Below are 13,175 nucleotides of genomic sequence, written 5' to 3'. Positions count from 1 at the left end.
TGTGTGAGTCAGGGCCCAGGCCTAGGCAGCATTATGAGTACCAGGCCAGCTAAGGACTACAAAGTAAACTTCAGGACAGCCTTGGAAACATAGAGACCCTGTCTCAGAAAGACAGAGGCTCCACCCGCATGGCTGCTAGCGCTGGTCTTTTCTAGCCTTTGGACTCAGACTGAACACTGGGAGTTCTTGAGTTTAAGTCTACTGGCTTTTCACCTAGAGTCTTTTACCTTTGATCACCTGATTCTTGGGCCTTTGAACTGGAACTAAAACTATACATTGGCTCTCCTGAAACTCCAGTATCCACTGCAGAGGGTTGGACTTCTTAGCCTCCATACCCACAAGTCAGTTCCTTCTATCAAATCTCTCTATATACAAACACACACACACACACACACACACACACACACACACACACACACCACCCATTTGGGTTATGACCTCATAGGTACAGCTTAGCTGTATGTTTGGGTGTGGAAAGCTCAGCTGCCAGGCTGTGCCAAAGGCTAGATATCTGAATATCTAGAACAATTGTCTGATTTGGTCCAAAAGTCCCCTCTGTTTCCAGGTTCCTAACAGGAAGCCTGGCAGGGGAGGAGACTGCCTGGCCAAGTGAGCACAGCCAAGTAGCAGGAACATAACACACACACACACACACACACACAGAGAGAGAGAGAGAGAGAGAGAGAGAGAGAGAGAGCGCGAGCGCACATGAACACACCTTTTAAAAAACAAAAACAAACCACCCTAAGTACTGGGAAAGGGGGTTTACACCTTTCAGGCACCCTATTGCAAATGGCAATACCTGCAGGGTCCACTAGATGGGGCCAGTAACGCAACAGAAAAAGCAGAAAGGAAGCTAGCTCCAGGCAGGCAGGGGTTATAGCTGGGCAGGCAGGCAGGAGTAGAGCAGCTTGCAGCTAGAACTGTCCCAGCCATTCCCAACTGGCATCAATGATCTCCCTATCTATCCAATGCAGTGCAAACTGGTACTGAGGGCCCCAAGTACTTCAGATGACTGTTCTCTCTGTAAAATATTAAACATTTCAAAATCTTCCACTCAAGTTATTCCCTTCTGACCACCAAGAACAATGGGAACAAAGTGAAGCTGCTACCCAGAGCAAAGAACACAAGGCAGGGATATGGTCCTGCTATGCATAGAGCATGGGCAGGACTTTTCACCAGGGAATCCGAATACCCATGGATGAATGCTCCTACAAGGTAGTCAAGGGAACGAGAGGAAGAGAGACAACGGCAGAGACAAGAGGGAGGTCAGGCCCTGCACGGAGGTTACACAGGGCATCATCGTGCACCTGCTTACAGTGGGTGGGACTTATGGGCTAAGTCCCTAGGTGAGATCTGAACCCCACTGACATACAACCAGAAGGCAGAGAGATAGGGAGCCAGAGTTCTCTCTCTCTTCTTTCTCCTGGTTGGCCTGAGTCCAAATCGCAGAACAGCCTCTCCTCCATTGGTCCAAACACTGCCTCGACATGGCCAAAATGGCTGTCTCTAATCCACCACCCCTCCTTAGGGCAACAACACCCAAGAATGCTGGCTGTGGGGAGCCTGAGGCTGGTCAACACCCACATCCAGCCCCTCCACCTCTTACCTGCCCCCCACCATCCCTTCCCAAACTTGCACCACCTGGCAGCCGCTGAGCTCTGCCTAGGCCTTTGTTGCTATGGCAACAATGTGGCTTCCCCCAAGTGGGATGCTGGTTGCCAAGGCCCTTGTTGCCAAAGGCTATAGCAGCCACCCCAGTGTGTGAAGAGGGGGTGAGAGCCCACAGAGGGTAGAAAGGAGCAGGGGTTCTTCCAAATGGTAGAGTCCAGGCAGTCTCCAGGTGGGGTGGAGGGGTTAGGCATTAGAGAAGGGAAATGCATTGCATAGCATTGCTAACACTCCCTGGGGGCTTCAGAGAGGAAAGAGAACCCCACAAATACCTGGACAAGCTGAACCAAGGACCTATGAAACCGAGCTCCCGCCACCAAAACAAACAGCTATGATTCTTTCCCCCAACTCCAGAAAAAAAGCCCCAGGGAATCTCTCTGCCTGGCTGGCTCATGTATTTCAGATGTGCACACTCATGAGCTGTGCCCAGTGTCAGTCCCTGTTACCAGGAACAGCACTGATTTTAAGTACTAAGATCCCCCCCACACACACATTCCTATCTCCCTGCCCTGTCTAAGTGTACTTAATCTTTCTTCCAAAAGGTTTCTGAGAGGGAGCCCCAGCCTCTCCGGGAAGCAGGGAAGATAGGCATCTCAGGCTTATCCTTTCCTGTGGAACGGAACAAGGCTGGAGGCTCTCAGCCCTGGGAAACACTACAGAAGCACCGTGTTTTACCCCACCAGTCCCGGCTTTGTGGGGCACTTGTCCCCACAGGCCACTGTGCATTCAGCCAGGTACAGAGAGGAACGTCTGGTCCTTCCAGGGTCCCCTCCCCATCCTGTTGAGAGACTAAGAGATGCTGAAAGGGGGATGAGGGTGCCCTGGACAGAATCAACAGCTGACAGAGCAGGGGAACAGGGGAGGGGTAGCAGAAGAGGACCTACATGACAGGGCACCAGGGGTCCAGGCCCACCCTCCCCCAGCCCCACTGCTAACACTGTCCTAAGCAGACCCTGGCCCACTTTTCACACAAGTTGTCTTATCTCCCCTCCCCTCCCCAGAAGAGGAAACAGGAGTACCTACCCCAGGTGCCAACCCCTCAGGTGGGGTGGGTGAGATGCTGTCCCCACCACCCTGGCTGCGGGCGCTGAGCTGGGGCGACATGGTGGGTGATTCGTCGATGTATGGCATGGTCTCCGAGCCCTCGGGGGGCCCCTTCTGCTCTTCATGCCCCTCTGCGTCGTAGTCCTCGGCACCGTAGCTGAAGTCTGAGACAAGGAACAAGAAAGGCCACTGAGAGTCTTCCACCAAGGCTGCCAGGGACTGGTAGCGCAGTGGGCGCCGGCGCCGGCCCCCAGCTGCCATGGTCCCTGCTGCACCATGCACCCTGGGCCAGGGCAGGGGCTGCACGGCCAGGCCTGGGGAGGAGGGTGGGAGCTCCAGCAGGCACAGGCTCTGCTGAGTCCGTCAGAGGCTGCTGGGAGTCAGGGAGGAGCGGAGCTGCTGTTACCACCCGCCTAATAGCATGTCAGCTGCGTATGTGGATCTGTGTTTCCCTTGCCTCCTGCCTAATTCCACGTCTAAAAATTAACAGTGGGAGAAGGAGGCAGGACGCTTCCAACTTCTCTCTGAGTCACCATTTTGCTTTTTATAGGGAATAAGGAGGTGGGGGCGGGCCAAGCGATGTCACTTCCTCGGTCCCTCCTCCTTGGGTACCATTGTGCACTGAGCTCAATCCCTAGGGGTGAGCAGGGCAGGTTTGGGGGTAGGAAGGACCCAGAAAGTGTGCCCTAGGAGGCCCTCAGTCCTTTGAATGAGACCCTGCAAGCAGGACAGGGGCCAAGGAAGGCAGGCGTGGGAGAGAGGGCTGTGCCCAGGCCTGGCAGGGACTGGGTGAGCAGCAGTCTCCTCAAAAGCCAGCACTTAAGTCTACAATTCCAACGCAGTTTCCTTCAGAGCAGGAGGGAGGGAAAGGGACAGAAAGTAAAGCTGTATCAACCCCTCCCAGTGCCACACAAGCTCCAGCGCCCACACAGATGCCCTCCTGGGGGCAGTAAGTTAGGGCCACCAGGGTTTGCACAAAAGCTACACGATGACCTCACTAAGACCCTTGCACCATTCCCAGCCAGTGAATGGCCAGTGAATTGGGTGTTGCTGTTCCTAACATCCCAGTCCACTATCGGGATATCTGAGAATACAGTGGGGTTGCTGTAAGCAAGATGCAAGGTCTCCTCCAACCTGAACCCTGGTTCAGGGAAGGAGTCCTAAGTGAGGAGGGGCCAGAAGGAGCTGGCACCATGTCTCACAGAGGAACGCAAACAGGGAGCCTTGGAGTCACTGCTGGCAGCCAGTGCCCTGCACCCTGGACCTGCTGAAAACACAGGAATTTGTCATATGGTTCCTAAACCTTGGCAGAGACCTGGGTTTTGGGACTGTGGCCAGTATGTCAGAGGAGACTGGCTGGGTCTGTCCCATTATCTGCTCAGACACCACTTCCTCCAGGATGTTCTCCCTGGGAACCCAGTTTACCAATCGCACCTGGCCTCCCGGAAGCCTCAGGGGCAAGAACTGAGTGTTTCAGCTGTGGCCAAGTGCCCAGCACCCACAAATGACACAAAACAAGCTCTTGGAAAGCAGGAGTAGCCAAGTGAATAAGAAGGATGCACCATCCACCTCAAACCCGAGGTCTAAGCCAGGAAGGCCTCAGTGAGTCAAGCTCTCTGTGGGGGCTCTGGCTCCTCCTCCTCTGTCATAACACACCAGCCCACAGGCAGCCAGCAGCCTGAGAATGGTGTCACCAGGTCAATGGAGCGCCAGGCAGGCCACGGCTACACTCGGTCCAATCTGGCTGTTGGCAGTCGATAGCTTCCCCTGGGCTCTCTGCACCTGCTTCTGCCGACTTCCTACCCCAGGGCTTAGCAGGTGCCCATTAAGCTGTCTGGGGACATAGGCTGTATCTCCTCAGGACAGGCGTGTACATGAAAACCCACAGTCCTCTTTACTCCTACAGGAGCTCTGGATCTCCCTGGTCATGCTGAAGCTAAGAGTGTGCGCAAATGAACTATGGTAAACCTGGTCTAGCCAACAGCTAGCCTGACCCGATTGGGCAGCAGGGGAATGAAGGTATTACCTAAGGGCAGAGTTCACATATAGGCCAAAAGAGAATATGTCCTGGTTCACTTCTAATGCAATACCTGGCATCCCCCAGGTCTCTGGCAGCCATTCCTCTGTGTGCACAATCAGACCCGGCCAAATCCTGGTCAATCTAACCACCTCTTCAAGGCAGTACTCACAGAAGAGGCCCCTGGGCCTCAGACATCTGCCTAAGGTCAAGGTAAGGATCTGACCCTGGGTCCTTATGAGTCTTCAAGGGCTATCCTGTCCTGTTTGAAGTTCACTCCAAAGAAATCCCAGCACCCTGCCTTTGGCTCTCCTCATGGTTGACCAATGAGAGGAGCACAGGGTACAGACATGGGGACTGGCCCAATGTCCTCTACAAGCATTTCTAGGTCATTCCTTTCTTGTTCGTGCCTTTCATAAAATTCTGGGAGTGTGGGACACTTCTATTAGGAAAAGGGATACATAAAAGGATGGAGAAATCAACTCTCTAGGGGAGTAGAGGGCTGAAAAAGAAACCCACCAGGCACACACAAGCTTCGGTCTCTGAAGGCCACAGAGGAGAACACTAAGTGGCCGTGGCCTGGCCACTAGTCTAAAAAGAAAGTGAGACAATGCAGTTGCTGACAGTCAGCTCCATTTCCCCTCTTGGTAGCAGAACCCCCCCGGTATTTGGAGTGGCACTACATTCAGTGGCTAGTACAGGGACTCCATTTCTTAGTAGCATGTAATTAAGTCCTCACTAATGAACAAGAGGAATAGCTGAGCATAAGAGCCTAGACCTGGAAACCTAGCACTTGGGAGGTCAAGGCAGGAGGGTCATTAGGAGTTCAAGACCAGCCTGGAATACATAGCAAGACCCTGTCTAAAGGTAGGGGTGTTAGGTGGACGTTAGAGACTTTGAAGATGGCTGCTTTTGGTTAAGGAGGCTGGAGAGATGGCTCAGTTGGTAAAATGCCTGCCATCCAAGTCAGGGATGGTGGCACATGCCTATAACCTCAGCACTGGTACATGGTATGCATGAAGACAGGAGATTAAGTGTGTGTGTGTGTGTGTGTGTGTACATACACACACACACCTGCTCTTCTGGAAGACCAAGTTCAGTGTCTAGCATTCATGTCAGGCAGCTTACAACCAACTCCAGGGGATCTAATGCCATTTTCTGGCATACCCATGCACTCATGTGCATACATGTGCGTGCGCGCGCGCACACACACACACACACACACACACACACACACACACACACACACAGGCTCCAAAGCCACAGAGAAACCCTGTCTCGAAAAACAAAAAAAAAAAATTAAAAGTGGAGAGTATCAACGCAAAAGCATTTGAACTGGACTTTTGGCACACATGTACACATACACACACGCACTCACAAAACAAGTATACAACACACCACATACATATAATTTAATAATGATAATGGTAAGAAGTACACTGCCCCCTGCCCTCACTGTTCTTCCTTTTGTGGCCAGTTTGCATGGCTGGACCTGCAGCAGCCATGCTAAACCATGAGATGACTTTGAAGATGAAGAAAGAATTGAAGATGGCAGAACAGAATACTAGAAGTCTGAGTCACTGATGAGATAATGAAGCCACCTTTTGACTCTGGAATGATCTACCCTTAGACTTCTTTTTTTTTTTTTTAATAAAATGAGAATCAAGAAATGAGGGGGCTTGGGAGCAGGGAGAGAAAGAGAAGTCCATGTTATCTGAACCACTACTATCTTTAGTTTTCTCCTACCACCTTCACTGTTCTTGATCTCCTTGGTGAAGTCTTTCACCACCCATCTCTTCAACACTGCTGTTCCGTATAGACTCTTAAAATAGACTACCACCAGGGAACAGAAAGGAGCTGTATTAGTGATCTCTGAACATACTATGCTAAGTGAATGACGCTAAGTACAAGTGCACAGCTTGAATGTTTCGGCATGTATAATGTTTCAGCGCAGACAAAGCTGACCAATGTTTGGAAATGCTAACCATAAAAACACTGGTGGCCTCTGGGCATGGGGTGTGGACAGGAGCTAATGACAGTAGGCACAAAGGTACTTCTGGGCCAATGGAACCATCCCCTACCTTGGCAGGGATCTGAGGTACAAAGACAGATGCAATCACCAGAATTTACCAAATCTTAGTACAGTTAATATTTATGCAGTTCACGAAATACTGAACACTCATTGATGATACGCCAGGCTGAAGGAGTCATCTACAATTCTGAAATACATAAAACGTAAGAGGGAACGGGACAGGCGATGGATTGACGTGAAAGGGGGCAGCCATGAGTAAGTACGGACTCTAGCTAACAGTAAGTGGGCTGTTCAGTGTGCGATGCCCTCAACCTTTCTCCATGTCTGATAGTTCTCATAATAAAATGACGGGACAGGGGCCAGTGCTCTCCAGATCATTGCCACCCTTTCCTCTGTGTCCTCTCCCATTTTTTAACTCTCTGCTGAGAGGTCTGGACTGCATATCCATCTCTGATTACTCCCTAGACACCTATCTTCCAGTCACCAACTTTAACCTGAGGTTAGTTCAGCAGATGATGGAAGACCTCCAAGTCTCTCCAGAACCTCCCCTTCCCAGTCTGCATGGATCTCCTCAAATCCCCACTCTTGCCAATAATTTTCTCCCCACGGCAGCCAAGCTAAAACCCAATCACACCTCACAGTTCTCTGCCAAGTCTAATGGCTCAAACAGCCTAACTTGCCAGCTGAAGACTCCTCGTGGTACACATCTGCCTCCCCTTTACATGGTCATCTCCTGCCCTGTAGTATAGGATCATTTCCAGTTCCTACAACTGTCTGAATATAGCCGGAGAGTCTAGTCTTAAGCCCTGGCACCTGTAAATACGACCTTAATTGAAAGAAAAGATACTTGAAGATGTTGAAGATCGCAAAACAAAATCATCTTGGATGAACCCTATGGGAACTAAATCCCCTGAAGTCCTTAGGAGACAGAAGGGGAGAACACAGACAGAATAGACCCTTGAAGACAGGGAGGGAACACGTACAGCCAGCACTAGCTGAGAAGAGCACGCAGGAATTCAACCCCTGAAGCCTGGAAGAAAGGGCTTCCCAACAGGCCCTGATCTGGGGCCTATAATTCTCACAATGAAGATAACTTTCTGTGGCTTAAAGCCACCAGTATTTGTGATGATGTGTATAGCAGGAAAAGCATTCCATGAATCCACATCCTTGTACCACCCCTAGACCACCGCACCTGTTGCTATGACTCCTAAAACCCTGTCCTCGGCTCTTTGTCCATCAAGGAGACCTCTTTAGCCCTCAAAGTCAGCTCCTATGAACTTCCCTGTGTTTCCAGGTAGATAAAGCACTTTTACAAACGGATGAGAAAAGGATAATTACATCATATTCTAATGAGCTAGGGAAAAAAGAAGAAAACTTAAAATAGAACAGCAAATGGCCAGAGATACTCTTTTTAAAGGTTAACCTCACTGCAATAAAAGAAAACGCAACCTACTTTCCCTTCCGCCTTGGTGTAATTTTCCTATCAAATTAACAAGAACTTAAAAATAATGATAGGCTTCTTGTGTGTGAAGCCCTGAGGGTGAAGGCCAGCACCACAAAAGAATAGTATTAATTAATAAAGCCCAGAGCTGTAAAGGGACACACTCGCAGAGATCCTGAAGGTGTGTTTAACTGCTCCAACTACCCAGCATAATTCAAAACTGTGCCCTAAGATAAGAATATATAATTAATTATAAATACTCATAAAATATACTTGCATGGGGCTGTGGAGAGTTGGCTAAGTGGTTAAGAGTGCTGACTGCTCTTCCAGAGGGCCTAGGCTCGAGTCCCAGCACCCACATGGTAACTCACAACCAGTCCAGGCCCAGGGATCTGACATCCTCTTCTGGTCTCTGTGGGCACCAGGCATACAGGCAAAACACCCACACAAGGACAAGTGCGGTGGCATAAACTTTAATCCCAGCACTAGGGAGGCAGAAACAAGCGATCTCTATTGTGTTTGAGGCCAGCCTGGTCTACATAGTGGGTTCTGGGACAGCCAGAGCAAATAATGAGGCCCTGTCTCCAAAGGCAACATAAATATAAAAACCCCAAAACAACCAAAAATCACACTCAGCCTATTAAAATTTTAAAAAAATTTTGGATAGACTTACAAGACTGTTTATGATTGCAAAATTATATTTAAAACAATCTGAGTGATTAAGTATAGGGAACTGGCTAAATAAATTATGATATGTCTTCAAGACAGACTAATGTACAACCACTTAACATTATGTGGGTGACAAAAGTCATCATGTAAGTGAAAAGAGTAACAGAAGCATGGTAGCATGTCTGATGTGTACACAAAGCTGGGGAGACTACATATAACATGATTATAGAAACTGGACACAATGACTCACATCTATAATACTAGCACTTTGGAGGCTGGGGCAGCAGAATCATGAGTTCAAGATCAGCCTGGACTAAACAGCAGGACCTTGTACTCCTCCCTGCCCATTCAAAGCACCAAAAAAAAAAAAAGCAAATTATAAGGAAAAAACCATTATTGAGCATTCATGTTCTGGAAACCTGGAAGGAATTAATTTGTGGTCCCGCTGCTCCCAGGACACTAACAAACACTGTTAGCTTTCTACCATCTCTTCTTCCCTGCTTGGTTTATATGAAGCAGAAATGGACCTTATTCTCAGAAAGATGTCTACTACAAGAAGAAGCAATCACTATCTGGTCCATGAGAATCTGAAAGACCTTTGGTTTGGTTGTTTGCCTTGAACTTGGATGCGATGATGACAGGAGCCAGGATAGCCATACTGCTACCATGGGAGAAAAGTGACGACTCTGTGAGCTACCGAGCCAATGACAATCAGCAGGTCCACCTCATTTCTTGCTAAGCAGGAAATGAAAGCCCTAGAATATCAGGTTTTCTGCCACATAAAATGAACACATTTCTAAGTGACACCCTCCCTCCCAGTAAAGGAAGACAATGAAATTCCCAGGCACGGTAAAGCAGAGAAGAGGGGGTGAGAGGATCAAGTACTTGAGGGATTATCACTTCCAGAGAGCAAGGGATGGAGAGGACAGACTCAGATCCCATCCATCCTCTGTCACTTCTCAAACCTCTCTGTGCCTATCACCAGGTAGCCACTTCTCAACAATACTGGCTGAGTGACTAGAAAGAGGGACAGTAAGGGGATTCAGCTGGATGGTATGTATATGCGCAGCACCTAGCACATAGCAAGCACCCAATAAATCTTAGCTGCTGCTGTTAATATTATTAATTGACTCTTGAACAATGTGTGGCTGCTTGTCAGGTGGGTGGGGGCCGGGAGCAGAGCTCTAGGCAAGGAGGAGGCTTGGCAGCAGCACAAGTAGGAAACAGCAGGGCCCCTTAAGAGGAGTATAAATAGCCACCATGGCTGGAACACTGAGTGAGCAAGGGAGTGAGGGGAATGGCACGACAGAAGGGGGCACAGACTACATCCTGAGTCAAGCTGGAGGTGGGGCAGGACTGGGGGCTCTGCTGAGAAAGCCCACTAGCCCAGGGACCCCAGCCGTGGTGTCACAGAACATAGCTACCTCTCAGACACACGCTCCCGTGTGGAGTCACTATGCAGGCAGAATCCTGTGCCACTCAGAGAAGACATCACCTACGAATGTGAGCTACTCTATTTTCAGCCTGTAACGAAACCAGTATACTTGAGAGATGCCAGATGACAGGCGCTCAAACACCAATTCAGGCAATGAAGAGAACTGGCCAGTGAGAGGTAAGTTCACCCAAGTGGCTAGACTTCATTCCTCCTACCTCGGGTGCCCACTGGGGGAGATCACTGTGTACAATTTTGTTTTGAGGCTGTCCTGAACCAAGGACCAAAAGGCATAGCTAGACATAAACACGTGGGGCTTCATGTTTCACGCTAAAAAAAAAAAGGTGTGGGGACCTCTCTTCCTCTTCTGGGGACCTAAGAACTTACAGGTACAGGGTAAAATTGCAGGTGCAGAGTGGCCCTGATATCCCAACAGGGATGACATCAAGGCTAACTAAGTAATAATAAAAGCTATACATTTATTTTTTACCTGGGAACCAATAGGGGGCAAATGGGCAGGAAGTAATATGAAGGAAAGCCCAAGCCTATAACCATCGGTCCTACGAGAGCAACAGCAAAAGAGTGGTCCTGCCCCAGGAGCTCCTGCGACCTTATACACTGTGGTTCACACCGTGCATGCGGCACTGAACCTGCCAGAGAGCTGTCCTGCCCCAGGAGCTCCTGCAACCTTATACACTGTGGTTCACACTGTGCATGCGGCACTGAACCTTCCAGAGAGCTGTCCTGCCCCAGGAGCTCCTGCGACCTTACACACTGTGGTTCACACCGTGCATGCGGCACTGAACCTTCCAGAGAGCTGTCCTGCCCCAGGAGCTCCTGCAACCAAAGCTTACACACTGTGGTTCACACTGTACGGCACTGAACCTTCCAGAGTGCTGTCCTGCCCCAGGAGCTCCTGCAACCAAAGCTTACACACTGTGGTTCACACCGTGCATGTGGCACTGAACCTGCCAGAGAGCTGTCCTGCCCCAGGAGCTCCTGCAACCAAAGCTTACACACTGTGGTTCACACTGTACGGCACTGAACCTTCCAGAGTGCTGTCCTGCCCCAGGAGCTCCTGCAACCAAAGCTTACACACTGTGGTTCACACCGTGCAGCACTGAACCTGCCACTTCATTTCATCCGCAAAGGTTCACCTGACAGACACCGTGAGGAACAGAAACAGCCTGACAGGAGAGTACACAGCAAAGGACCCTGTGGCACAGAATTTAAGAACAAATGAAACCCAGGGCTGGAGGCTGGCAGTGTGCTGACTGGGAGAGGCCCAAAGGAACTTCCATGGGTGATGGGAACTTTCCTTATCTTGATCCGCATGTGGCTTATATTGATGTGGGAGTGTCATATATCCGTTGCTTTCATTGGTTAATTAATAAAGAAACTGCTTGACCTGATATGTTAGAACATAGGTAGGTGGAGTAAACAGAACAGAATGCTGGGAGGAAGAGGAAGTGAGCTCAGACGCCATAGCTCTGCTCTCTGAGGCAGATGCGATGAAGCTCTGACCCAAGATGGACGTAGGCTAGAATCAGCTAGATGATGCGCAGTGGCTATTCCCTGGCTCTCTGCAATGACAGCAGTGGGATGGTACATCAGATATGGATCTGACATTAAACCTACAAAGACAGGATCCTAGTCCCTTATTGCATTAAATATGACAGCTGCAACAACTGGTCTTGGGGTCAGAAACCAAGATGGAGACTAGGCTGAAACGAAACTATATCAGAGCCCAGGACCAGTCTTCACTGCTGACCCATGCCCTGGGGAGGAATAAAGTTAGAACCCAAGAAGAAACAGGCAACAACTCTCACCTACCATCCAGAGGGGAGGGCCTTAGATCAAAGCATGGTCAGAGCTCAGTCCTCACTTAAACCAGCAGCATTCAGGGTAGTGGACCACTCTCCTTCCATTTGGTTTCCACGAATTGTTCCAGGTGTTTAGTCCTCCTGGCCCAACACTTATCTCAGCGTAGGAGCTGAGTGCTCCTGCCTCCCTGGCCCAGGACTTGAGAACTTGGAAACTTAAGACTTCTTCCCAACGCGTTGCGCCCTCACCCAGACTCTTACTCCGAAACACCTTCTAATGCTGACAACGCTCAGATATATATATATATTCAGCCCACGTCTCCTCCTTTACTCAGAGTGCCTGCCTGTTCAAGTTCAATGTCTAAGAGACACCCCAATGTAAGACATCTAACCACAGTGCTACGCAGCTGCTGTATCACAGCTTCCCAGACTCAGCTACAGTATCATCCTCCCGCCACTCACTCAGGTTCTCACACACCCACATCCACTCCAGCAGAAATTCCTGTCGGCTCTCCTTGAGGAAGAGTTCACCTCTTAGCACTACTCCCAGCTGGCCTGAGTAGCATATGTTCTCAGAGACACCCCTTCTGGGTGGGTCTCTCTGCTCTTGCCCTTCCCCCTACAGTGTATCCCACCTCTGCGTTCTTTTCTGTTTAGTGCTGAGGATTAAACCCAGGGCCTTATGCATGCTAGTTAGGCACTCCTCCTACCCAAGAGCCACAAAATGCTCCATCTCCACCTGGTCCCAGCAAAGTGTTCTTGTTTTATGTTGTGACAGGGTCTCACCTCACATCCAAGGCTGGCCTAGAATCTCAGCAAGCTACCCTGTCTCAGCCTTCTAAATGTCAGAATTACAGGTATGAGCCACCACACCCTGTATATTGTCAATTTTCCAAACTGGACTTCTGGTGGCACCTCAGACCTTTATTTATCTCATGGCCAACTCTCCACTTCCTACAAACCTTCATTGGGCAGCTCCACCCTGAATTCACAAGCAGTAACCATCTCCACGTGGCAGATGGCTCTTACTCCATCTCCTAACATAT

The 13,175-nt window shown here is 49.7% G+C and overlaps 1 protein-coding gene across 2 annotated transcripts in view; it reads right to left on the bottom strand.

Annotated features, from left to right (window-relative positions):
* The window catches only part of Abr (ABR activator of RhoGEF and GTPase), a 195,546-nt gene that overhangs the window by 91,084 nt on the left and 91,287 nt on the right, over positions 1 to 13,175 (bottom strand). For both annotated transcript variants that reach the window (XM_075991598.1, XM_075991599.1), the window contains exon 2: positions 2,695 to 2,879. In XM_075991598.1, the coding sequence (XP_075847713.1) occupies positions 2,695 to 2,879 (185 nt within the window). The remainder of the gene's footprint in view (positions 1 to 2,694; positions 2,880 to 13,175) is intronic.

Source organism: Microtus pennsylvanicus, chromosome 11, assembly GCF_037038515.1.
Source record: "Microtus pennsylvanicus isolate mMicPen1 chromosome 11, mMicPen1.hap1, whole genome shotgun sequence".
NCBI classification, from domain to species: Eukaryota; Metazoa; Chordata; class Mammalia; order Rodentia; family Cricetidae; genus Microtus; species Microtus pennsylvanicus.
This window is presented reverse-complemented; position numbering and strand designations above follow the sequence as displayed.